General features: G+C 34.8%; 1 protein-coding gene, 2 non-coding genes and 1 pseudogene across 3 annotated transcripts in view; 2 read left to right on the top strand and 2 right to left on the bottom strand.

Moving 5' to 3' along the window:
- Window positions 1-3,073: 3,073 nt before the first annotated feature.
- LOC138307267 (nuclear cap-binding protein subunit 2-like) overlaps window positions 3,074-24,494 on the bottom strand; it is a 39,060-nt gene continuing 17,639 nt past the window's right edge. Inside the window, exons 2-5 of the mRNA XM_069247913.1 lie at window positions 7,561-7,742; window positions 5,405-5,543; window positions 4,864-4,955; window positions 3,074-3,647 (exon numbers count right to left, since the gene is read on the bottom strand). Coding sequence (XP_069104014.1) covers window positions 3,629-3,647; window positions 4,864-4,955; window positions 5,405-5,543; window positions 7,561-7,742 — 432 coding nt within the window. The 3' untranslated portion in view covers window positions 3,074-3,628. The remainder of the gene's footprint in view (window positions 3,648-4,863; window positions 4,956-5,404; window positions 5,544-7,560; window positions 7,743-24,494) is intronic.
- LOC138307678 (uncharacterized) lies at window positions 15,649-19,224 on the top strand (annotated as a pseudogene).
- Window positions 20,255-20,477, bottom strand: LOC138308368 (small nucleolar RNA U3). Its single transcript, XR_011206125.1, has one exon. It is a non-coding gene; the product is annotated as a small nucleolar RNA U3 (small nucleolar RNA).
- On the top strand, window positions 24,046-24,267 carry LOC138308365 (small nucleolar RNA U3). Its single transcript, XR_011206122.1, has one exon. It is a non-coding gene; the product is annotated as a small nucleolar RNA U3 (small nucleolar RNA).

Here is a 24,494-nt window from a genome sequence, read left to right as displayed (position 1 = left end):
ATGAAGGGCTATACCAATTCAAGTTTGTTCAAATGAAGGACCTTGACCTTTATTCAAGATCACAGGGGTAAAATAGGCTAAAATCCTTTAAACAACTTCTTGTGAATAACTAAGAGGCCTAGAGACCTGATACTAGGCCTGTGGCATGCTGGAATGAATGCCATGGCTACCAAGTTTGTTAAAATGAATGACCTTGACCTTCATTCAAGGTCACAGGGGTCGAAAAGGCTGGTGTCAGGGTCATAATAAGCTCAGACTGTCTAAGTCTGGTGTCAGGGCCATAATAAGCTCGGACTGTCTAAGTCTGGTGTCAGGGCCATAATAAGCTCGGACTGTCTAAGTCTCAGAGATATAATAAACTCCGACTGTATGTCTGGTGTCTCCCCCGTCTGAGCATGAAGCGGGCAGGGCCCCTTTGTCATCAATGACCGTACCTCTCCACGCTGCATGGTGAGCTTGGGATGCATTCTGGGTGGTTCCATTATTTACATAGAAATATTTAGTTATTTTCCTGACTTGCTACTCAGAAATCTGTTTACATGGCCCAAAAACCAAAAGCTATTGTGAGATTAGATATAAGTTTGGTCAAAGTCAAGGAGCTGAGTGCTCCAATATTAGCTAGCCAGGCCACTGTCAGTTCAAAACCCAAATATCCCCTTTTAAGTACACACTACTTTCTAATCAAAGCATTAGCTAACACAAAAGTATTTTCAAGATATTGTACAAATTTTATTTTTAAATCAATACTTTTTAATTCTTTTTTTCAAAATTCTCTAATTGGTTCTCCTTTAATTAACTTTTTTTTAAAATTTGTACCATGATACATTCTTCCAGAATGCATTTTTACAATTAGATATAATTTTATTAAGATATCCACTTCTACAATTTGCCAAATAGTTTTCAAAATTAGGTTGTATTTTTCAATTTGTTTTATTTTCAACATATGAATGCATAATAATCAAGAAATAAATAATTCAAAAATATATTTTGGTTTCGTTAAAATAGGACCAAATAGAAAAAAAATGTCCCTGTTTAAACCCTCATAACTTGAAAGGGGACTCTGACCTGACCTGAATTTCATGTCATATCATGACCATCTGACCCCCAGGTATCTGTAAACAAAAAATGCTGTATTCGACACAATAAGCGCCCCCATTCCTATAAGCACTCCTTCCCTTTTTAAAAGTTACTGGTACTTTGAATTACTGGCAGTGAATGCAGACTGAAAATATGACATTTTTGCTGATTTCCTTACAGTTTTGTTTTGCAAATTGATTTAAGACTTACTTTGTTGAATAATTTTTATGAAAGGCAATTAATTAAGTCCAGATTTGTTTCTATTAAACATCCAATTATATGCCTCAATTTTGTTAAGTACCCTGGGCGCTTATTGGGTCAAATACTGTAATACTTATTGGTCATGGCAATCAGAGGACCCAAATTGACACTCCTCCTTTATTACGTGATTAAATCGAAATGACGTTACAGTACTTATACAATGCATTTTTATCGGTTTTTAACCCTGAATGGGTCCAAACTTGACACACATTTTTATTTAAACAGTCAATCAGAATTGCCCAAGTATGTCATGAGGGAATGTGCATACGTAATGAGAAAGTGTGCACATTAAATAGCAGCTACAGTGGGAAGCCACACAGATGCCATCAGCCAATCAGCTGTCAGTATGATCAGGAGTATTTCACTAGACTAAGTGACTTCACCAGTGTAATGGGTCACATGATCACACAACTTTTGTTAAATAATCAGTTACTACAGTGGTACTTTTGGGCAGAGAAGCGTTGTACCATAATTAACTAATACACCCCGGTTACCCATAGGAACCTGGCATGTATATATATATGTGTGTGTGTGTATACTGTTGGTAAAAAAAATTGTGTTAGGTCCCTGTGCTGCTACCCCTCATTTCATGGATTACAACATTACTGTTAAGTTTTCATTGAAATTGAAACTGTTTGTTTACAATGTGTTGTTCAAACATTTTTTTCTTCACATATAGTAACCTGGTTAGGTAGCATGGTATTTAAAGTTTTTGGAATACAAAGTAACTTGTCTAAACCTCACCCTGTACATACCGGAAACTTGTCCATACCGAATAAATTGTGTGATACTGACATTATTATTAATATATTATAGTAACCAAACCTGTATAATCAGGAACCTGTCTACTCTGAAAACCGGACTTATCTTGGTAATTTAACTCTACTTTTCTTTGCAAAATTAACTTGGGCAAACTGGCAAAGATGTTTCCACAACATGGAACAATCAAAACAAGCACTATCCATTTATGCCTTTAATTCAATGCTACTGTCCGATCATGAGATTCCTACAAGAGTTTTACCAGTACTGAAGACAGTGACAGCTTTTCACTTGTATATTTTTTGTGAATACTTTTCACTTAATCATACCCTGCCTCCATTCCGTTCTGGACAAGGTCTGTGGAATTATATTTCTATAGTGCTCAGTAAAATATTGTTGTTCATTCCTTATGAGTAAACTTGTTAGATTTTCTAACGAGAATTATCATGGCAGCCAAGTGAGCAATATCAGAAATGTGAGCCATTGAAATGTGCTTACAAAACAGTAGACATGGAGGTGGGTAAATAAATGATCATTTTATGTTAGAAATGTTGGATACTGCTGAATTAATAATCGCAAATTTACTTTACATCATTTTCACCGCTGGATGTTTAGCAGAGCTATATATGGTTGATAGGACGGAGTCGTAGCTGTCCATCATTCAGAACTACGTCATCACCGCTATAATCATGAAAACCGGACACCTGTATAAACCCAACAAATGTACTGGTACCATTAACATACGGTTTAGACAAGTTATACTGTATAAAACCTTTTGCACATTTACACACAAGATTTTTGCCCAGTTACATTGAAATTGACCCAGTAGGTTAGGAGAAGTTGTCCCGACAATATTTTATCATCAAAATTTTGGACTCCAGTTCTTCTGCTAAGTAAAGATGAAAATGCTCATCACTGCTAATGATGACTGCTTTACATAGTCAACAAACAAAGAAAAGAAAAGGAAAACATCTAATCCATTTCACATTTATTCCATTTTCATTCAAATCTTTCAACATTTTAAAAACATTTTCACTAACTTTCATATCCATAAGAATTCACCATAAAATAAAAACCCATCATTCACATAGTCAGATGAAGTATAAAATGAGAAGAAACTGTGTCATGAATGAGACTGAGGTATTTTATTCTGTCTTTGCATATATTACAGAGTTAACTTCCGTGTTGGTAGGTATCAATTGTGACATAATTATTTTGTGAACGCAATTCACATCGTTTTCTCCAAAAAGAATGATGTTGCACTCACAAACTAATGACGTCACAATCAATACCTACCTGCAAGGGCAGATTACCCTGTAAAATGCAAATACAGAATACCTAAAGCGCCCTTCGCTTCAGTGCAACAGATCAACAATACTAAACAATGATTTAAAGTTTCACTTGTGTAGATTTCGTCTATTTAGTCAGTAGTGTGTGTAGTTACATCCGAAAGATGACATACACTTGAAATTCCAGCCACCCTGAATCCTCATAGGTACGATGTAGGCGAATTCTGTATATCCAGTGTGATTCACATATAATCCAACTTCCTGTGAAGATAAATAAAATACTTGTTACTAACAAGGAAATTAACAAGGAATGCACTCTCGGACTAAATTGTTCCTTTAACATGATTAAATAATATATTACCACATTCGACCCAATAAGCGCATGTGTCCATATAAGGGCTCCTCATCCGTTTTGAGGCCTCCATTTCAATTGCCAAGGCATAAATGATAAAGACCAAAACTAAACAAAACTGTATAGATTTGCAGTAATAATGCCTTATCAGCATCTTTTTTTTCAAATTTTTAAATGCCCTGGACGCTAATTGGGTTGAATACCGTAAATGTGTCTGTGCAGACATATTTTCTTCCTTTATTCCTCACTTAATATCCTATTGTCAACAACTATATTAAGACACACAGACATTATACAAGTCTGATTAGGCGGTTACAGAATTTTGTAACCAGTTTGCAGACATCCGACCGAGTAACCAGTTTTAAAACCATTGACAACCCTAGTTTATATTGATAGTAAATCGGTGATAAAGAAATTTCAATTTAGTTGGAGTAGTTGGTCTCACTATGACCTGTCTACAAATGAATGCTGTAATCTGCAGTACAAAGAATAGCTTGATCGTTGCCTTTATAAATTGGTACACAATAGCTATTTTTGTAGACCAAATCGGTACCTCTTATGTCTAGAATAGCATAAAATCCCTCTTATAACAGCGAATTTACCTTTTCATATGCATGATTTTAACTATCTCTAATAAATGTACTGTAGTTAGGCTAGTTGACCTTTTGCACACCTTACCAAAATCAGGCCAGATCAGGTCTATATTGTGATCGTATAGCTATAAGATTAGGAATTTTAATGATGTCAATATTGAAATCTCTAACAATATCATTGATTTTGTCAATATACAATATATTTTCATAAGATATGTAAAATTATAGTGTTATGTACAATTTTGTAATTTTGCTTCATGGTTATGCAGCAGAGTTGACTTCACTGAATTGTCCCTTTAATCAATTTAAAATAAGTATTGAATATTTATATGTACAAAGTTAGAAAAATGAATCATTTCAAAGTCAACAATAGATCAATTATATAAAGCTTTTATAATAGTCACTCTATGCACTGTCATTGGTAGTCAAGTTTTTGTCTCACAAAATCTAGTTAAACTTCATTTCAATCTAGATAAGAGAAAAATGGTATCACTTTTAGTTAAAAACAGATCTAGATGTGAGGAAAACTTACTGATGATCAGGTTTTTGTCTGATTCGACCAGCAACAATTTTTCCATATCCCCCTCGTCCTTCATCAAAGTCTGTTCTATATTCGTCTCGTACCTGTAAGGAGACACATATTTATCCGATATCTAGAAGAACCAAAGATGGCTGTCAACATTTTTTATATTATGAGATTCAAACGAAAATCTTTCATATAAAACTAAATGCTTTAGATGTCATATCTATTCAGAAAAGATTTATGTACAACAATTTATCAAAGCTTATTAAACACAGAACACAAAGAACTGCCATTATAACCTGAACTTATCTCCTATAACAAATAAAGGAACCAAAACTTCTCTAGGAACCAAATCCATGGTTGTAATCATGTTACTGTAGATGGAGTCTTAATTCCAAGTCAAGAGAAAAACAAAATTAAATAAATTAAAAGAAGGAAGGGCCTATATTTCAACCCTTCTTTTAAAAGGTGTTTAATACCAGAAACACATACATTATTTCATTTGGCCAAATCATAACTTGTAACCGTGAACATCAGAACACATAATCACCTGTCCTCCACTTTTCCCCCTTCCATATTGTCGACCCTCTTTGAACCCTGCGTCCCAGTCTGTTCTCACAATCCTGTCGTCCAGTCGTGTCCCGTTGACATACCTTAAGGCGTTTGCAGCATCCTCACGAAGGTAATATCTTTGTTAGTTAAAGTGTCATTATGTTTTCTTAATTTTTTATATTTAATCGTAAAAAAAATACAAAAATTTGCCAAATGATAGAGTTGATAACCTTATGGCGATATTTCTTTATTAAAAATGCCATTATTAATCAGGATTGTAGCAATGACGGGGGAATACCAGGGGAATCTGTTATTTATGCTCTATTGGTGCCACAGTCCACACATTGGTAAAATCACACATGAGGATCGCTTTGAATAACCTTTGACCCTAGTTATGTTTGTCAATTGATAGATGTTGACAGACGACGCTAATGCATTGTCATTATTGTCTTCATTGTTTTTATAAGTGAGACTCTATTATAAGTATTAATTAAAATCCTACTTAAAATCTTCAAATCATTTAAAAACTATTATCAGAGATTGTTCATATAACAGTAAGGGAGTTAACCATGGAAAGTTAAATACTCGGATATAAGCAAGTATTAAAGTGAAACAGTTTTGCACGAAACCATGCATTGCACTCTTCACAGGTAAGAACAAAGCAAGTACACGTGCTCGATTAAGAAGCAACTAAGGGGTATTATTACTTAGTAATTCTTCACTCTTTTGTAGGTTTTGCGCACAAAGGCGTGTTTAAAGTTGTCAGAATGGAGTATATAGTTCTACTGAAGTAGCGCTTTTTTTTATTTTGGAAAGAAGAATCAGGTTTATAAGGATGAACATTGTAAAACATTAAATAAATCTAGATATGTTCTAAATTTCCCTGTGGTGTTGCTGAGATTTACATTAATTGTGATCAGCAGGGTATGTACAAGCACATAGGCTATTTTTAGACAAAGACATTTACATGTTCTATTTATATATATTTTTACTATGCATTTTTGTCGAAACTGTACATAGGTTAAGATAAATTCACAAGGATCATCAAGGATCACGATAATTTTGATCGTCATAAAATGCTGAAATACTTGTCTGTACATGTACAGTTAATACTTTATGCTTTTATTTCCTTTTAGATCATGTAAGGCTTAAAATAACCTTTTTTGTGTACATTCTTCAACTGGTACTGGAACAAGAACATGAATGTTCGTCTTCAAAAAGTAGTATTGTATAATTAGCTAAAAATGACAATCGATCGATGGGTGTGAATTGAATGAACCATCCAATCCAATAATTGCACAAAATGATCGGTTCAATTTTGTGCTAAAATTGCCTATTTATGGCTACTTTTGTCTTCCTTGTAAGCAGTGAAGAGAATGTTGAATGTTTTTCTTACATGTTTTTTTTTACTATAAATGGTGAAAATTATTGAAATGGAGAAATGTATGGAGGCATTCACACTGTAATTTGTGTTTTTATTGGAAGATTGTTGAAATCACAAGTTGTGTTCTCATACTTACCCGATTAATCAATTATAACATTTTTAATCAATTATTGGATTGATTGAGGGTCATCTACATATGTAGTAGTTAATCGATTTTGTAATTGCTGATCATCAATACAACACAATCAAAAACAATGTGACTGGAAATGCTGTAGAGCTGATCTTAAAATTACGTGAATCTGAATATTTTGTTTACAATAGAAAATCAGTTGATATTTCTGATTCCAATTATCAATTATGAAATGAGGTCAATAAAGCATTACATGCTATGTTTTTCTGCTCTTCCTACATTGTAACTGACTTACTTCTTCATAAAGAACTCTAGGTCTGAAGGCTCTGAATTATATCCCTGGTCAAGACATTACCGTATATCATAGTTGATAAGTGGTAGTTTCTGTTCCTATTTAATCATGATCAGTGTTCATTATAAAATGTAACGGTAGCTGAAGTGAAACAAGTGTTTGTGACGGTTGCCGGTTGGGTTGTGTTATTCTTTCTAATATATATGAGAACAATTGTTTGTAATAAAAACATATGGTAAAAACATTATGATTATTAATTATCATTACATAATGTTACACTGTAAAAACATTTCATCCCTCAGTGACATTACATGATTGTTACAGCTATATGTTATTGATAAAGGATACTCTAAAAAGCAAAATCCACAAGGAGTTTTCTGAACTTTGTCCAGTCCCATAATAATTCTCTTGACATCACCACATTTAGAGAAAAGTTCGTGAATCTGTTCCTCGGTTGTATAGAAAGATAAATTGCCAACATACAGAGTAGAACTCTGCATTAAAAGTCTCTCTTGCTCTGCACGATTGCCCTGCAACAACATAACAGTAAATTTTAAATTGTATTTCATGCCAAGAAATTAATGCATCAGCATCATCTCAAAATCATAATTGTTGAATGGTAATAAACATATAATTAGAACATATTTACTAAGTATTTGGGAAAGCTTCTGTTAATGTTTCGAACCTTAGTTTAGCCATGCATTTATTTTGCTCCTAGTACTAGTACTATTAAAGGCCAACTACCTATATAGCAAAATATAACTGTTTTTAAAAAACATGACTAACATCAGAAAATATATACCAATGACCTAAAACGAGGTAACAACATCAAACATATGCAAGATTTCATTGCATAACATATGAAAACGATGGTGAGTCATTTTGCTGTTTTGCCGTCTGGCGCAGTAGTCAACTACGTACCGTGCTGTCTGTATTTGGGATGACGGCGGGAAACATAAGACAATGACCCGCGTTATAAAAACTAACATTTTATTTATCTTAATTAAATTGTTCAGAAGGTAATGCTATATGTAGTATTGACGGGAAGTTAATAGCTTTTGCAACTCTACAAAATTATCCATCTGGTTTTTACATTCCCATTTTAAAAATTACAAGGTGTTTCGGAAAGGTAGTGTGCCTATTTAAGAATTAACGTGAATAGATTTTTTATGTTATGGAGATATAACACAAAAATATGATTGTATTCTCATCAAGCGGTTTATTTAGAGTACACTCAGATTTTTGTGTTATATCTCCATAACATAAAAAATCTATTCAAATTAATCCTTATAATTCAATTTAGTTCAGATTTATAATCTCTTCAATACTCAAAATTCATTTTGGAACTCTTTTGTCTGAAATCATTACGCCGCCATCTCCGCAAATCAGAAGCAAAGTCACAAACGTCAACAGCATTTTGTTCCTTTTTGGGCTGATAAAGTAAATTTTCAAGCCAATAAAAATGCTCGTAACAAGCAAAAATGAATTATATAACAAGGACATAGTCATTCAGATCCCCCGCCAATGGAGATATCAAAGCTGAAGTAAGTTTGATTGTGGAGACTTATGTGTATGAAAAACAAGAGGCCCAGAGGGCCTGTATCGCTCACCTGGTTTGTAATGCCAAGTAATGTTCTGAATACAGGTTCATTGTTTTTTTTCTGAAGGAATTTTAATATTAATCTCTAAATCCCCTATTGGGCCCCACCCCTCCTGCCCCCGGGGGGTCAGGGCCAAAATTCATACAAGTTCTGTTCCCCTTCCCCAAGGATGTTTGTGGCCAAATTTGGTTACAATCCATGTAAAACTCTATGACTAGTAGCGATTTAAAGGATTTACCTCTATTTCCTCTATTGGGCCCCGCCCCTCCTGCCCCCGGGGGACCAGAGCCAAAATTTATACAAGTTCTGTTCCCCTTCCCCCAAGGATGTTTGTGGCCTAATTTGGTTTCATTCCGTTCAGAACTCTATGACTAGTAGCCATTTAAAGGATTTACCTCTATTTCCCCTATTGGGCCCCGCCCCTCATGCCCCCCGGGGGGTCAGAGCCAAAATTTATACAAGTTCTGTTCCCCTTCCAAAAAGGATGTTTGTGGCTAATTTGGTTACAATCCATGCAGAACTCTAGGACAAGTAGCGATTTAAAGGATTTACCTCTATTTCCCCTATTGGGCCCTGCCCCTCCTGCCCCCGGGGGGGTCAGAGCCAAAATTTATACAAGTTCTGTTCCCCCTCCCCAAAGGATGTTTGTTGCCATATTTGGTTACAATCCATGCAGAACTCTAGGACAAGTAGCGATTTATAGGATTTACCTCTATTTCCCCTATTGGGCCCCGCCCCTCCTGCCCCCGGGGGGGTCAGAGCCAAAATTTATACAAGTTCTGTTCCCCCTCCCCCAAGGATGTTTGTGGCCAAATTTGGTTACAATCCATGCAGAACTCTATGACTAGTAGCGATTTAAAGGAAATGTTGACGGACAGACGGACGACGGACGGACGGACGGACGGACGGACGACGGACGACGGACGCCGCGCCATGACATAAGCTCACCGGCCCTTCGGGCCAGGTGAGCTAAAAACCAGGAAAAAGGAAGTTGAGCTAAAGAAAGATGGAGTATAATTCAAGTAGAGCGGGGCTGCAATTGTTGAATCAGGTATACAGCCTTGACATTTATATTAGACTATATACACAAAGATGGGTGGAGTTTTGCAAAGTAACATTTACCATTTACCATGATATTTTCAGCAATGTTTCCATGGTAACAGAAAAAGTGCAAAAAATGAAAACCTAAAAATAGCAAAAGGTACTACTAGACAATAAAAAGAATGTGTCTATGAAGTTTCGTGGAACTATCTCTGCTGGTTTTAGAGTTATGCTCCGGAAATGAACCTGCTACAAAAATATGATATTTTCAGCAAAAAAATATGTTTCTATGGTTACAGTAAAAAGCATAAAAAGTGAAAACCTTAAAAATAGCAAAAGGCACTACTAGACCATAAGAACAATGTGTCTATGAAGTTTCATGGAAATATCTCTGCTGGTTTTAGAGTTGTGCTCCGGAAACAATTCTTACACAAAAATCTGCCATTTTCAGCAATGTTTCCATGGTTACAGAAAAAAAGTACAAAAAGTGAAAACCTTAAAATAGCAAAAGGCACTACTAGACCATAAGACCAATGTGTCTATGAAGTTTCGTGGAAATATCTCTTCTGGTTTTAGAGTTATGCTCCGAAAACGAACCTGGTACAAAAATATGATATTTTCAGCAATGTTTCCATGGTTACGGAAAAAATCAAAAAAATGAAAACCTAAAAATAGCAAAAGGCACTACTAGACCATAAGATCAATGTGTGTATGAAGTTTCGTGGAAATGTCTCTACTGGTTTCAGAGTTATACTCCGGAAACCATTCGTACGGACGGAACCCATTTGTATCTCCCCCACCAACTTCGTTGGGCGGGGGATAACTATAAAGTATACTATACTTGCCATGTTATTAATGATCACTATAGTGTGTTCCAGATAATGTCCATTACACTGAATGGAATAAAGTTATAGAGGTAATGAATTTTATTGAAACAGACTATAGTGGTCACATGAAAGTGAAGGACTTTCAAAAATGGCTGCTCAAAGTAGAAATCCAACAAGACATCGTTTGCAAAATGAGATGGTTCTTTGTTTTCAATACATGTCACTACATAATATAAGCTTATATGCGTTTTGAGAGAAAAAATATCTCCATTATTGATGTGTGCCAGTATGGTGGTCACCCTTAAGCTTAATAACAACAAGAAACAACAACAAACGACAGCACGTTAAATACAAGGAAAAGTTAGTGACAACACAAGAAACGTTATTTAGCACATTAAAATAAACATTTCTACCATGTTTTACGAAGATTGGTGCAAAAATGAAGGAATTAGAGCGATTTGAATATTCTGAAATCGGCCGCTGGTCAACGATAGATCAAGTGACAGAGGTTTGCCGTGCTGTGGTAGTAAACCTGACCAGCCGCCGATCTTGTAACACTAAATCAACTATAAAGTCTAAAATTTTATTCCAATCTTAATGAAATTTTGTTCATAGATGCATTAGGCTAAAAAAAAATGTCCGTTTAGGGTCCTTCTACCCTATATAGATTTTAGCCTCCAAACCCCCCTCTGACACTTGATCTATTGTTGACCAGCGACCCATTTCAGAATATTCAAATTCCAAAGCTCTAATTCCTTCATTTTTGCACCAATCTTCATAAAACTTGGTAGAAATTTTTATTTTAATGTACCGAATAACATATTTTGTGTTGTCACTAACTTTTCCTTGTATTTAACGTGTTGTCATTTCTTGTTGCTTGTTGTCGTTATTAACTGATTAAGGGAGACCCTAAGTCATGGGAACAACTATAATATACCGTATTTCACCGCAAATAAGACCCCTCCCGCAAATAAGACCCCCCACCTATTTTGACACATTTTCAGACTTAGGGGGGATGTCTGCAAATAAGACCCCCCACCTATTTTTCAGTTTACTGGATGATGGATTTGAGCAATGGAGTAATTAAAAATATCACCAAAATGACTTTGTATCGGAACTTTTTTTTTGTTTATTTTATCGGCATAGAAAAATCACGTAGTAAAGAACTGTTTGTGTGCTTGTTATTTTTGTCATTTAATTCAAGTTAATTCACGGGTGATTTAATTTAATTATCAATAACTACGAAATGTGAACAGTGCTTATATTTAATCGGAGGCTATTTTCAACAAAATACGCCGATATTTGTTTCCATGAACACTTCAACACGTTTTAGTGTTCGTACGGCTTGTCATTTTTTACATGCATCGGCAAAGATATTCGTCATTGATGCAGATCGTTTCTGCACTCGTGGATTCTAACTTAATACAATCATTACCTAAAACATCTACTTAAGGCATTTACAGTTTCAAATATGTTTATTTGTGAACGTAACGTACCTGTAGTTCACGATCAGTTGGAGAAACCATGCTTTACTTTTCGGCCGCCATGTTTTGTTTACGCAGTCAGTATAATATGATTAGCCGCAAAGTTTCGTATTTTACTCTGGATACAAAAATACTTGCTACGATGTTTTAATGCAGTTAATACTTGGATTAATATCTGAAATATTATCAAAAACTATCGTCGTATCAATAGCAATACCGATCAAATTCCCAAACACGACCCGGTGTGAAAATATGAAAATATGGCTTCAACCCGGCGCCATTTTCCTACACATGTGTGTACGATGTTACAAAACAACTGCATCAGTGCATGTCGGCACTAGGGATGTCACGGTTCATGTTTTTTCAGCTCGGTTCGGTTTTCAACTTTTTTTGATCGGTTTTCGGTTTTTTCGGTTCGGTTCAGGCAAATCTCAATTACACTTTTTAAGTCTATTTTCTATCAAAAGCAAGTTCTGCTTTAGATTTAAAGATGGTATATCACTTAAACAAATGGGTTTTTTTTTCTTTATCAAGATTCTGTCACTTCTAATAGTCCATTTTCCGTCATGACGGAATCGGACTCTCCGGTTTGGTTTTCACCTTTATAATCGCCAACACCAGACACAAAACACTTCCGGAATTACTTTGTTTACAAATGGCAGCGAGCAATGACTTAATATATTTAAGCTTTACATCAATGTACCTATCAGTTAGGGATCTCTACGTACAATTTTTAAAAAGTTGAGCTTATTGATTCAGAACTGTGTGAGGCAGTGAAATCACCCGATCTATTATAACATTAGATCTAGATTTTACATCTCGATCACCAACATTTATCTTGTATGATATTTTTGACTACCGTTTATACACAATCGTCTGATTACTGACAAAATGAGACTTGGAGCATATAGGAGTTGTGAGGTCTGCCGATTATTTGTTGAAAGCCGGCATGCTAAAAGTTTGATCTTCAACATATACTGGCAACATTTGTATAATGTTCCTGGCTAAGGCGATATCAGATCTTCATGAACTGGAAATATTGCCATTTATGGTTTTCCATAAAGAAATCCACGGGAGAGGTCATGTCAGCCAACTGCATTTTTATTGACAGGTTAGTAAAAATGTAGACCAAAATAAAAAAAATATTTCGATTATCTGATAAAAACAATCATGTCGTTTTATAAACAGTAATAAAGTATATGTTTAAGAAATCATTTGCAAAGTCAAAATATATGTTTATTAAATTATCAGCTTGGAAAAAAGCTCCTCAAACATAATAATTTCCTCAGGATGACTTTTGAAACCAGGCTGGAGCCTCTATTGCAGCCCCTTTTGTTGTATAACTTTTCCCAGTTGGGAGGTGTGGTGGTAAAGTCATATGGAATTAGGTATTGATTGTGCAGACAACAATAGCAAAATAAATTTTTGGTATATATTTATTTTTGTGTTAGTTAGATGTAATATAAATACACATTTAATCTTAATTTTTTGTCCAAATGATAATAATTATTTACGCTCTGTCGGCGATGAAGCATCTTTAGTAATCAAACTTCATTTTCACTAGATTTTGTTATATAGGTCATAGGTTGAAAGTAGACATACAAATTTACAACAAGTATATAGCTGAAATGGATTAAATTACATTACTACTGTACTTACTAGTACTATAAATATATCTGTATTTTTCTTGGGTTTTTTGCAATATAAGAAAATGCATTACAGATGCATTTGGAACTGAAAAAAAAACATAAACCTGTAGAAAATGTATGTATAAGGTATGTGCTGAACTTATATTTATCATACTTTACAGGTATTCTAGCTGTATTGAATGATCTGATCATCATGGGGTGAGAAAGAATACTTTGGACACCTACGATCCATGTCTTGCCTGTGACAGAGAATCTTTGGACATAAAAACTTCACTGCGAAACTGAAACAGGTACAACGGCGGTATATGCAGGATTTTTTTTATGCTAATAAATGCTAAGAAACAAGTTGCTAATTTTTCAATATTTGTTTTACTAAGGTTTGGATTAATCAATCAAACCAAAAGATTTGGTAACCTTATATGAAATCTTTTCATTATCAATGGGGAGGAGGGGGGTTGGGTGCAGTGGTCAAGTGGTTTATGTCCTCGACATACTACTACAAGCCCTCTACCTCTGGTTTGCAAGCTAGAATCCCATGTGGAGCAATTGGTAGGAACTGACCACTTATCAGTGGCTTTCCTCCACAAAGAAACCTGACATGTCGTTACATGACCTTGGTTATTAATAGGGTGTCAAACTAATAAAAACCAACTGTGAAGGAATCTACTGGGGAATTTCCATATAACTGTTTTCCTTTATAGTCATGGTCGGGTACATTATATTCACTATTTATGATTCCATACTTCTTATGTTGTGTATTTTATTTGAAATGTTTGTCATTCCTGATGCACGGATTTAAAAAACATGTGTATCTCTAAATATTACGTATATTCTATTAATTGTAATTTCACTAAAAACGTAAAGCTTTGAGTCACGGTCGGGGGTTCATTTAAAAAATACAACTATTATATAATGCCAAATACTGTGTGTTGTGAACCTTTTATTCTGAATCGTTTGTCATTTCTGAATAGTGTATTAAAAACAGTGTTACCCATGGCTTGATTGACGAATACATATTGGTTTTAATACAAAATCAAGTCAGTATTTGCAAATTTATTATATAATCACTTCATTATTTATTATAATAAATTGAAGTACCCAGATTGACCGACAAGGACCTTTTAATTTAATGTTTAATAATAAAACAAAGTATCTAAGCTATGACTGTGCTGAAACTATTTTTATTCACATGTGTTACTAAACCAATAGTTTATTAAATGGGCATACATGTATAGATGTTTAGAAAAAAAAGTTGACGTCATCATCATTTATTCATTTTTCTACTTATTTCTTCACTGAATGCGACATGTTTTCACGTCAAAGGAATTACCTGCTGGGCCTAACTTTTATCCTCCTAACAAAAATGGCATATTTTTTCAGGCCTGGTGACTGAGTGGTTAAGTTAAGGTAGGAGACAATGAGTGGTTTACACGTTAACACATCAAACATAAAAACTATAAAGACCATTTCTCTCTTTGATGGCGGAAACGGGAAGTGACAGGACGATTCTAAAAGTTTTGGTGAGTACACTAGTAATTATTTTGAAACTATTTATAAAAATTATCTTACAAAATAATCTAAAAATAGCATATTACGACGTATTATGTGTATACATTTTAACAATCAAACATAAACTGCGAACGCAATCAAATATTACATGTTTTTATTATTCCAAAAACGGAAATCAGCCATGATTGGCAGCCCTTCGGTCAGTCCTCCCACACCATATTTCGTTTAGCATATTACAGTTACCTACCTTGTGGGGTAGGTATTCATTTTGACGTCATTATTTTGTGAGAGAAACTCGTTTTCATGTATGCAGTTACGCTTCCAAATACATGACATCACGTTAAATACTTATCCGCAAGGCCAGATAACTCTGTGATACGCAAAATAGGAATACGTTGCGTAGGTCACTCCTTCAACTTGTATACAACACTCATATTTCTTTTATTTATTTTACTCTATATATCAGACAATCAGAAGGACAGAGGGCGGGGAGACTAGTGAACTTGACGTCGAAGTAGTCCTCGTTACCAACATCATCAGTCGTGAAAACATGCCAATAGGGTATATACACGGTCGCCTCGCAGACGACCACAGCTCCTAACACGAAATATTCTTTTAGTACGAGAGATGACGGGGACGGAGAACGCATTCATCCAAATGGCCAACGACAAATACCTAACCGTGAGAAATGGTGCTGTCGTCGGGGATTGGATGGGCGCACACAATATGGACGATTGTAAGTCGTAACGTTTACTCGTATTGGTCGTCATTTTGTGGCTTTATTTAATTCAAAAAAGCTTCCTGTCAATACCTTGTATGAAATGTCAGTTACACTATCCTATACTATACATTATCCTATTGTATAATTGAACAGTTTCCTATTAAATCATATAATTGCCTTGTCTCATAACCTTTCCGACAAACCATTGGTATGGCTCATGTCATGTTTTGAATACCTAGTCAGCTTTAATGCCTTGAAGGTTTACGTAATCATCATTTACAGCTTATGAATAGCGTATAGTTGGTTATTTTTCGCGCGAATGGTAGTTTCGCGGACATTGCTCTGATCGCAAAAATAAAATCGTCCGCGGAACCGGTTCAATCATACAAACTCTTGAAGCCAAAATCGCGATTATTCAGAGCAGCTGAACTCTTTTTTTTAATCTAAAATAGCGATTTTTTTTTTAACTTGCGAAAATGCTCGTTTACATGTATACTACTTTGAACGTACAATTTATAAAAGATGTAATCGTTATTAATGCACTTGAACTGTATTATATACACATGAACATCAAGTTATAACATATATATGTACTTATTTTAGCAGTAATCATGTTTTAGCGTACTGATACAGCAATCATTGTGATAATTCACCATTGCGCTAACTTGCTAACTCGCTAAAATTTGATTTGAAATAAGTAAGTTTTACAGTCTATAAACATGTTGCAGTTTTCCTTTGATTTGGTACCAATGCGTGCAATTTACAAGACTAGATACGGACGTCCTAAACAGGCTATCTGCTGTAGAATTAAATGGGGCACATTCTGGCTTAAAGCCAGGGTAACAGATGACGGCGAGGTTGATATGGAATTGGTAAGGCATGACATATATTGACATAAATTGGTTTGGATATACAGCATAGACTGAGATGGGTATTTGGCTGGTAAACAAGGGTTTTAATAATTAAAATTTTAATATTATCAGCTACAAAACGGTGAAACTGATTCATTCAACTGAAATACACAATGACAATGAAGTTCAGGATAGGCAATAATGATGATGATGGTTGATGATATGACGATAAGGATGATGTTGATTTTGATGGTATACTTATGACTATTAATGATAATGATGTTTTCATGAGGATAATGATAAGATGCTGATAATGGATGATGATGATGATAATGATAAGAAATTGCTACTGATAATGATAATCATGATGATGAAGATAAGATGTTGATAATGATGATGATGATAATGATGATGATGATAATGATGATTGATGACAAATGATTGCTTTTTATTTTATTTACTACATGTATATATAAATGCCTTGAAAAATAAACAATTACAAAAAAAACTGGAAGTTCAGGATACGATAAAAAATTCTGAAATTGGTAATTTTTTTAGTACCTTTTGCTAAAATACTAGACTGACTTCATCATCTTTTCTAGATGCTTGCTGCACGATAGTACATTTAATATATATGAAACGTATCCTTGTCTTGTCCACAATAGTTATGGGGTTGATTGAACTTCAGTATTAACTTAATTTTTTGTTATTGTAATATTGGAATGTAAAACATATTATTACGTTTATGTTATGACCATTGATATAACCTTGTGATAAATCTGTTCCTCTATTACTATTTTACACAGACCGAGGACGAAGCAGACGACCACACTACTGTGTTCAAACGTCGCGTCAACTCTAACGGACAGGGTACGGATTCGAGTGTCTGCTTTTCAAAAGTAAGAATATAATTTTCAGTTGGTTCATTTATTCATTTTCCGCCATCCATGATCTACCACAATCGAATGTCAAAAGATAATTTACTACAAGGTTAGCAACATTAAACCGATCAACTACGCAAAAACTCATCTGCACTACTTTCCGTTGTCGCGGCGATATTGCACCATTGCGTTTCACCATGGTTTTCCCTTTCTCTCGAATTTATGGAGCTTTCTAAGATGCATCGTCTGTGGCGCGGGGTTGATTGCAGTACGCTATATACTTATCACATTTACGGAGCGTAATACAATCAACCGTGGCTCTCCGACGATGTCTCTTACATGAAAATGTCTAAGACTAAACGATGTCATTTTTTGTTTCAGATGTGTACCTGCAGTACTATCCGAAGAGGAACGAAGTGGACGTAAAGCCCTACACAACCCGGGTAGACATGGGTAAAACACTCAACGCTGCTCCGACGTCTTCTCTATTCAGAGTGTTTACCCGTGAATCCAGTGCTACCAACAACACAGCTAACTTTGTGTCGAGAACCTCCACCTTCAAATACTATATAGGCCAGTGTTTCGGCTTCTTCAGGAGACAGACATCAAACGATAATGTCTGACGGAACGGGTGTGGATAGGCACGGATGATGTCCTGACATAATTTACACTTTTGTGATAAGAACGCCACTCACATGAGCGGGAGTGGATTGGCACGGATGTTGCCCTAACATAATTTACACACTTTTGTGATATGAAACGTCACTCATAAGACCGGGAGTGGATAGGCACCGATATTACCCTAACATAATTTACGCTTTTGTGACAAGAACGTCACTCACAAGAGCGGGAGTGTATTTGTACGAGTGATGTCATGACATAACTGAGACGTTATGACGAGTACTTTATTTTAAACTTTGGTAACACAGCCACTCAAATGTCTCTGGTAAAACTACATCAAAACTCGTTATGACCAAACCCTGTCACACGGTTGGTTTTGCCCTAGTTCCACAGACAGCTATCCAAGTAATACTAACATGTTTTGTAGGTAATGAGGTCAAAACCAAGTGATAGTTGATGTACCAATGTGGTCGGACTATGATCATCAAAAATAGAATAAGTTATCAAGTTATGATACTGTGGATACATGGAACAGTCTACCTGAAAATGTGGTATCTGCAATGACTCTGAACTCATTTAAGTCACGCAGCTCAACAAGCACTGGCACAATGAGCCCTCTAAATTTACTCCTACATGTTTTAATGTTACTTGATTGGACAACTATTGTATACAAGGATACGCCTCCAGAAGCCATTGAGCTTACAACGGTGTTAATTTACATAATTACATAATTACATGATACATTTTGTAGTGATCTAGATTATCCCAGATTGGACGTCAAAATACTGCCTCGGTTGAAAACCATAAAAACGATATTATATTTATTGCATGCTGTCGTTTGTCTTATTCGAAATGCTACATGTATAATAAAACAATAAAATAAAAATATTTTCTTTTGCATGATTATATAGGGTTTCATATGAGGTAACTCACATAATAAACCTCAAAAATGCTATATAATTTTATTTCGTGGATATGTATGGTAACCCTAACATTACTGTCGAACGTTTTCGGAACGGAAAGACAGCATGGACCTTTATATTACTGACGCATCTAAAAGTAAGTAGCTGCACTTCTAACATCACTGACGAATCCTTAAGAAATTAAATACATAAATAATGGTAAAACTATATGGTAACTGTAACATCCGTAGTCTTTGGAGAATAAAATTGGTGCATGGTGACCCTTACATCACTGATGAATCTTTTTGAGAGTGACATAACTACAAAGTTATTTTTACAAAGGAAATATTAACTGACGAATCCTTTTGAGTTATTTTATCAAAAATCAAAATATCGATTTTTCTTTTTGATTTGTATCACTGCGTGCAATAGAAACAGGTTTTTGGCAATCAAAAGTTTAGAAAGTGTTTTTGTAACTACAGTTTAAAGAATGTTTTGCCTTTTTGTTATACATGTTTTGGACGTCAAACAGTCCAATAGTCATAAAGTACAAAAAGAACTGTAATGTTTTATCAAAACCAATACTATTGGTCTTTGTTTTCTTTTGAAACAATGTACAACATAATACCAATATTTAACACGATTTTAGGATTTAGGACGTATATTCTAAATAAATAATTAAAGATAAAAAAAAAATCTTTAATGAAGATTCTTCAAATCTGAGCAAATGCTCCCATTTGATCTTATTTTATATCCATAATGAATAAATTTCTTTATTATTTGGAGACAATGAAAATCATGGGTTCCAGTTGGTATGCTAAAAGAGGATTTAAACTTAACAAAATCCAATCAACCAAACGTTACGGAAAGTCCCTAATTCTTTCTAGGCCAAAATTATTTGAAACGGAAACAATTCTGAATAACGCAAAATACACATTTTTTGTATGAGAAAGGAACCACTCAGAATACGTCCCCTTCCTCCAGCTCCCCACGTAGGGAGGAGAGGAACGGTCATCAATGACAACGGGGCCATGTCCGCGGTGCTGCAGACAACCCCTGCCCGCTTCACGCTCAGAAGGGGACGCTCTGACTCGTCATCGTGGGTTTTCGGTCTGGTCAGTTTTACCTGACATCCCGGCGATACATACTATAGAAATGATCCCTAAAAGTATGATCTTACATTAATTTGGTTCCAAAATGGATTTATTCTATTTTGTTTTAACTTGATTATTACTTGAGGATAATTTTACATATGAATAAAAAAATATCATTTTGCTAACGAAATATACAACATAAGATATGTTTATTGTAAAGATCTGATAAAATTAAGCATTCTAAATAATGTTTGTGGGGTAAAACATTAGAAGAATGTGTAAAATTCTGCTAGAAATAATAAAATAGAAGTATTTGATATTTCCCGATAGGGAAGATAACCCTAGCAAATGTATGTAATGTTTAGCCTAGCCCGAGATACTCTGGCCCTGACACCAGACTTAGACATTATGACAGATAATGTTGTCTGGTTAGAGCCCCTAAACCGACAACTGTCATGAATCTGTCATAATTATATATTAGCCATTGGTTTCAGCTGTAATAGTATAACTAATAGATCTACATTTTACTGCAACCCTGTAATCACAGAAAATGGCCCTTCTAATGGCTGTTCTGTCCTTGACGAAAATAACTTAATTTAATTTATTCTAATTTCTTTAATTTGTTATAGATGCATTTTCTCTTTGGATTTTATCATAAAATTGTTATCAAATGTATATATACGCATTGAACTGCATTCAGTAGACAATTATGGGAGTATGAATGTCATGTGGGCAACAAATGTAAATATAAGCATTGAACTGCATTCGGTTAGCAATAACGGAAGTATTAATGTCAACTAGACAGCGGCAAAATCTATCTGAGGCGCTATAATAATAGCTTAACCATCTTAACCGCATCATAGTCTATAAAATGGTAGTTTCTGCTCCTGCATAGCCCGACAGCATGCTTCAATGAGATCGAACTATAAAAAGGGCAAGAGTTCTACAAGAAGACACAGCAAGAATATACCGCAGCAGCCTCCCAAAACATGCAGACATCTACACAGAACAAAGGAATACCCTGGCTGCACTCACCTCACAGGGACTGTGGTAAATTAAATAAACCGAACCAAACCAAACGTATCCGATAAGAATTCTGTGTTGCGCATAAACTAATATTGTCATATATGCAGTTAAGATTTAGTATCCAGTATTAAAAAGAGTTCAATATTAGACTTCAAATTCTGTCCACCAAGCTTAATTATTATTTTGCGCGATGGTCCATGGATCCATGATGACCGAGCTACTGCCAGCAACATGTCGCCAAAGATGTACCAAACAACACACCCGATACATGTTGACTGTCTCTGGTTTTATAGGGCTATCTCACTAAAGCATACTGCCAAAGACATAGAACGACACACCCCACCTAGTTACATTTATAGTCCAATTATACTTTCAATAGCATAAATGAATGAAAGATAACTATGTGTTGGTGTTGCCTGTCAAAATATGTCAGTTACCTAACATATTAGGGGGTAAAATGTTATACAAAGCAAGGCTCACGCGAGATCTCAACAACGCGAGTTAATGGAATCTCCTGGTATTTACAAACCTGATTAACTAATACGTGGGGTTTTGATTCCTAGTTTCTCTTATTCTATTACTTAGTCGATTCCTTGATTACTTATTCGATTCCCTGATTATTACTTCGATTCCTTGATTACTTATTCGATTCCCGATTACTAAGTTCGATTCCCTGATTACGTATTCCATTCACTGATTACTTATTCGATTCCATAATTACTTATTCGATTCGCTGATTACTTATTTGATTCTCTAATTACTTATTCTATTCACTGATTACTTATTCGATTCCCTAACTACGTATTTGATTCACTGATTGACTGATGATTTATTCGATTCCCTAATCACTTGTTCGATTGACTGATGACTTATTCGATTCCCTAATCACTTATTCGATTCACTGATGACTTATTCGATTCCCTAATCACTTATTCGATTCACTGATTACTTATTCGATTTCCTAATTACTTATTGGATTCATTGATTACATATTGGATTCACTGATTACATATTGGATTCACTGATTACATATTGGATTCACTGATTACATATTGGATATCCAGACTACTTATTCGATTCTCAGTTACCTATCAACATAATTTTAAAATGTATTATTAAGCATTTTTTGATGACATATTTTTTGAACCTTTAAATTCAATTTCCCTGATTACTTTTTGGATTCCCTAATTACTTTTTTGATTCCCTAATTACTTTTTTTTGATTACCTTATTACTTTTTCGATTCCCTAATTACTTTTTCGATTCCCTAAATATGTATTCGATTCCTGATTACGTATTCCGTTTCTGATTACATATTCGATTCCCTGATTACTGATTCGATTCTCTGATTACGTTTTCGATTCCCTAATTACGTATTCGATTCCTGATTACGTATTCGGTTTCCTGATTACTTATTCGATTCCCTGATTACGTTTTCGATTCCCTGATTACGTTTTCGATTCCCTAATTACGTATTCGATTCCTGATTTCGTAATAATAAGCAACGCAGTGACGTTTTTAACCTTTACATTCCATACTAAGCTGTCATTACCTATTCCATACCCTGAATAAGTTTTTTGCGATTTTCTGATTACTTGTACGATCCCAAGTAGTTACTAATGGAGATTATTCCAGTATTTTACACTAGATATTAGAAAATGAGGATCCCTGTTTTCATGGCTTTGGAACAATAACGTTTTTGACTGAAAATTCTTGTGCATTTTTGTGTTCAACTAGATCGTTTATACTTTTTTAACATAGGTACAATAATGTACTGAAAGCTATATGTTCCGTAATTCCCATAATCATGAATCAAGAAGAGCTTACAATATGTTATTCATCACCAAAAGTTTGACTGGTTCGACCTAGTTGTTCGTTTATGAATTAAAGACGGACCTGATGATTTTATATTGTTTTCAGGCGAGCCAAGTGAAGAGTTCCAATGGTTTCGTTCAATTTTGTTACACAAATGTACGAAAAGGATGATTATCGGAGAATGTTTCAAAATTTCCGGTGCTTCTATACGATATAAAAACATAGCACATTTGTATTTATTTATAGTAGGCCTATTATCTAACTAATAAATGTTCAATGCTGTTTTAATGTTTATGTATAATAATGTATAATATGTACATGTATAGAGTTGTTGAAGGATATCAACGCGCCTTTTTTTTTTTTTTTTTTTTTAATTTTCAGCCAGTGTAAAATTTAGGACATCTTCTGAAAATGAGTGAATTAATTTCTAATGACTGGCTTTTCTTTATATACAGTGTACGGCCGACAGATGGTAAGACAATAGAGGAAAAGCTAAATGCTACATATCATCAACCTAACAATGCTAAAACTTGTACATTGTATATACATTTTGTAAGGGTTATCTCCCTTATCTTGAAATATGAAAATATTTCTATTTTATCGCTTCTAACAAAATTGTACAAATGCTTAAAACATTTTTTTAATCACATTATTCGGCATACCTAACTTTATCATTTTTTCAACAATCAATATAGTTTATCATAAATGGTATCTGAACAATATGAACATTTTTAAAATCTTATGGAAATACACTCAAGGGGAACTCTGCTGAAAGAAAACAGAATAAAAGCATATGTAAACTGATACAATATAAGATCATACTTTTAGGGATCATTTCTATAGTATGTATCGCCGGGATGTCAGGTAAAACTGACCAGACCGAAAACCACGATGACGAGTCAGAGCGTCCCCTTCTGAGCGTGAAGCGGGCAGGGGTTGTCTGCAGCACCGCGGACAAGGCCCCTTTGTCATTGATGACCGTTCCTCTCCTCCCTACGTGGGGAGCTGGAGGAAGGGGACGCATTCTGAGTGGTTCTTTTAAATTTTCAATAAAAAGCGGTATTAATAGACTCTCAACTTATACAATTAGTTCATCAGCCAGGTGCAAACCAGTTCGCAATATGTTATGCCCAAGAAAAACTTATGTCAAAGGGGTGAAAATTTTGCTGAAGATTTGGACTGTTTTATAATTGCGATTTTTGATCAGATCACTGTGACACCAATTTAGTGACCTGATAAATAATTGATTTATAATAAATAA

Source organism: Argopecten irradians, chromosome 14 (genome assembly GCF_041381155.1).
Source record: "Argopecten irradians isolate NY chromosome 14, Ai_NY, whole genome shotgun sequence".
Taxonomy (NCBI): domain Eukaryota; kingdom Metazoa; phylum Mollusca; class Bivalvia; order Pectinida; family Pectinidae; genus Argopecten; species Argopecten irradians.
The sequence above is the reverse complement of the archived record's forward strand: the minus strand, read 5'-3'. Positions and strand labels throughout refer to the sequence as shown.